The 4,297-nt window shown below is 33.2% G+C and overlaps 1 protein-coding gene across 1 annotated transcript in view; it reads right to left on the bottom strand.

Annotated features, from left to right (window-relative positions):
* Positions 1-1,384: 1,384 nt before the first annotated feature.
* Positions 1,385-4,297, bottom strand: part of LOC105618731 (protein Wnt-6-like) — a 39,833-nt gene continuing 36,920 nt past the window's right edge. The window contains exons 3-5 of the mRNA XM_012200261.1: positions 2,890-3,009; positions 2,356-2,555; positions 1,385-1,846 (exon numbers count right to left, since the gene is read on the bottom strand). Of these exons, the coding sequence (XP_012055651.1) occupies positions 1,385-1,846; positions 2,356-2,555; positions 2,890-3,009 (782 nt within the window). The remainder of the gene's footprint in view (positions 1,847-2,355; positions 2,556-2,889; positions 3,010-4,297) is intronic.

Genomic DNA, 4,297 nt, shown 5'->3' with positions numbered 1-4,297 from the left:
ATATATATATATATATATATATATATATATATATATATATATACATATCTTAATATATATTACGAGCACTGGAGATACGTGGAAAGCCCGAAACATAATCGCCTTGCGCAGAGAGAAAGCGTAGGCGATGTTAATAATAACTATATATGGAATCGATTCTACATACCAGAAATCAGACTTTGATCAGAGCGATGTGTTTTTATCAAAAGATGTACAAAGTTGCATGAAAAACAGATTTCTATTATTATATTTTTCTCAATACTTATTGTTAAGATAATTTAAACGCTATTTTGTTATCAAAATGATATTTTGTTAAGAAAAACATTTGTTAATAATATAATGTAAATTCTTTGTATTATTTTATCATCGAAGAAAGTAGCAATCTTATATCGCGCATAATAAAAGTAGAAGGCAATAAGAATCTATATAGAACCGGTTCTGATTATATAACAATAAAAACTTTTGACCACAATCTTATAGCTAGCATTGATAATTGCTACGCTTTGTATCAAATATAAAAATAAATATACGAGTCTGTATTCAAAATTTCCAGCTTTATGATCATCAGCAATTCATAGATATATAGTCAAAGATATATATTCTTTCGTAAAATACGATAAATCACGCCTAGCTACATTTGCGACTCGCGTCTGACTTGGCTCGCGCATGCACTACTGACATCCCTATATAATCTCACTTCTCGCATTTACACACGTTACGCACAATAAATCTCTTCAGAAATCTTACATACGTATTTCTTGCTAACCTAGATTTAATCCAGCTCTGTGTGATCACGATAAATTGTAAATCACATATCGTCTGAATATTCATCAATGAATATTCACGATCAAGTCATATTCTAGAAATTGATATATTACAAATGCTATTACGTAATAGGGCGTATATCACGAACGTGTCGAGAGAGAGAGAGACGATTGGGTCAATAGCAACGATAAAAGTCGAAAAATTTCAATCGCGCTAAACATCGAACACTGAACAATCTCAAAACACACTGAATTCTAATAATAAAAGCTAATTCGTTAATGTTTTTCGGCAATTATTAAAAAATGGGAAAAAGCTCGATAACTTAATATTCGTCCCATTATTATAAAATATATTTTAACACCGCGTTTTCTTTGTGTTCTCCTTGCAAAACTCTATAGAACTTTTAAAATTCTACGAAATTCTTCAATTATATAGTTTTCTAGTCCATCGTTATGGCATACGTCAATAGGACTTGCGCAAAAAATATAAATCATTCCTCTCGACATTGTCTCCTCAACTTCACTCTAATCTTCCATTAATACATGCAGGACAAACTATCGCATCAACACGATTCTCGACACTATCATATATCGATAAAAGTTTTTCACTTACGTCGACACTAGCGACAAGTGTTGACAGTCTTCTTGACAAGACACGTATTGCATGTGACCTCGCAACACCACCGGAACCTACACTGACAATTGACCTTCTCCTTGACGATTCTAGTGTCGTAGCCTCTACCGCAGCAAAGGAGTTCACAGCCTTCGACCCCGGGACTAGTCGAATTACATTGACGACCTGTCGTCCCTAAGGAGCCAGTCTTCCTATTCGGCTTGCAGAAATCTGGCGAATCTTCGCTGTAGATCAAGTCGAATCTACCAGGCGGCTTAATCGTGGGACCTTCAGTAATGAAACTATGGCCATCGTTGCTGGGAATGACTTTGGCCGCGCCGTCAAAGGATTCCTTCAGGCGGTTGCCAACTTCCCGAAACGGTGGCATCTTGCGCCAACAAGTGCGAACTGTACAGGAGCCAGACAGCCCATGGCATTTGCATTCGGTCCTCATGAAGTTGCGTACAGCCTGAGGAGCGAATGTACATAGCACGTCGGGAACATATATATATATATATATACATATTTTATCTCTCTAACAAAGGCTGACTATTTTTAAATTCTAATAATGATATATAAAAATCAAACCCAAATATATTAAAGACTCAATAATTAAACGAAGTATTGGCTGTAAGATCCTCGTTAAAGTAAAGCCTATTAACTATATAATGATATTAAAATATATCTTTTAATTTTTTGTTAAAATAATATTTGCTAGAGTCTTGAAAATAAACATTATCAAGAACAATAAAATTGGAAGATAATTAATTCGGATTTAAAATGCAAAATTTTTCGAAGATTATAAATAATAGAACGTGGTTCTTCCATTGGACAATTGTGCGCAAGATTAATTACAAAATTGATTTTTAATTATCACGTATATGATGAAAAAATGACAATAAAAGCAATTAAATAAAAGCGCATGCATGTATAAAAAATTAGAAGTACGTATGGAGAATAAATATAAAAATAACTTACCAGACGACCGGCATCGTTATTATGAAGCTTTACCAACGTTTTAATATCGCTTCTTTTACGATATGGTGCATCCATGAATTCCCGGGATTTTTTAAAACCAAAGTTTACGTTATCGCCACATCCTCCCCATTCCCAGTCTCCTTCCGTCGGCAAACTTTTCTTCGCTTCGACCGTACGAGCAAATTTAGCCAGACGATTACCTGCGGAAATTGTAATTTTTTCCTCTTTTTAAAATATTAATCGTGAGGAAAATGATATAATCCAGAATTTTTGACGTTTAAAATTATAAAGAAAAAGTTTATTGGTATTTCTACTTCAATTTTAAAGAATTTACGAAAGAACTTACGCTAGCGTTACGATTTTTCTCAAAGTAGATATAAATATACCTTTTAATTTATGTAAAAAAGTAATAATAATTTCAATATTAATGGATTTTTAAAAGCCTATAAATTACTTTAAATTCCAATGAGAAATTAATGGGAAATCGATATGCGAATTAAATCACAAAGAAAGACTGAAAGAGTAAGCTTTTACCCTTCGACGTCATCTTATCGCAGGAACATTCCACGAGGTCACCCATAGTGCAGGCTCTGGTAACCGCATAAGTAACTCCAGCGGCGGTGATGGCGTTCACGAAACCTGTCTCTCGCGTATCTGCAGGCACATGGAGGGGAATCCAAGATCAATTAATGGACTATTACCGTGGTAGCGTGGTCCGCAACGTAAATCACCGATCGCGAAACAAGAAGAGGCGCGCCCGACGCGTATATGTGCGCGGTAAGCGAGTGGTAATAAAAAAATCAGCAAGAATCTTCCTGGTCGTAGAGAGTCTCAAACGAAGGAGGATGTCGGAAGATAACGTCGGCAAGGGTTAGGCGAGGAAAGTTGAAGAAGGTCGCGCGCAATCAGATTGCCCGAGAAACAAATCGGATTACGCGTCAGCCGGCGAATAAGACAATTTAGAATCTTCTTACATATGTGCGTGCCGGACTCTTGGAATACATTAATTAATGATATCGTTTTAAATAATATCTGCCAAAAATACTTGACTCGATAAAAAAATTTCGTAACAATTTTCTGATAAAATTTATCGCTTCTTTACAATTTTCATAATATAATATACACCTGAATTTTTATATAAAAAATATATATATTTGCAATAATATTTTTATTTAATTGTTATGCGTTTATTTCCTAATACATGCAGTATGAAATAAGTATAAATAAGTGAATGGTGTATAATCTAAATTATTACTTCCCGATTAGACTTCGGTTTTAGAAACTTTTAGTGATATCTTAATAAACACACCTTGTAGAGAGATTGAATAATCTAGGCCACTTAATTTGTGAAGGCAGATCTGTAATTACAACAGTATTCAATCGCGAACAAGCTATGTAGATCGAAAACCGCCAATTCATATAGTTGCTAGATCTTTGTACATCGTTATCTGAGTGTCAAATATAGAATGGACTAGCGATAGAAGGTATAATTTGATATCAGATACAGTGCATATAATTACTTATATAGCAACGTCTATAGGAAATCAGTACGTGTCAATTAATCGATATAATGATACACGATTATCGCTTTTTATTTTTTTCTGGTTATAAGAAATTATTCGTAATTGCGAACATTTACATATTTCAATAATGTCGATTTCACCAGATTTCGAATGATTACGTAAACAATTAAAAAAATCATCTAGTTCTAAAGTCGAAATTGTTTAGTTTTACATATATTGATTAAAAGCACACTACAATAATATTATACTGGTTAAAAAACATAATATAATAATTTTAATACATATATATTAAACTATATCTTTTTTATTTATTATACTGTATCTTTTTAATCAGCGTTTAATTTAATAACATATTTTGACTAAATTTAACATTACGCGATAAAAAAGTGCAGTAACCGATCATTTTCTTCGATATATTC

The sequence above is a fragment of the Atta cephalotes genome (genome assembly GCF_000143395.1).
Source record: "Atta cephalotes unplaced genomic scaffold scaffold00018, whole genome shotgun sequence".
Lineage (NCBI taxonomy): Eukaryota > Metazoa > Arthropoda > Insecta > Hymenoptera > Formicidae > Atta > Atta cephalotes.
Note: the sequence above shows the minus strand (reverse complement) of the source record. Positions and strands in the feature narration are given on the sequence as shown.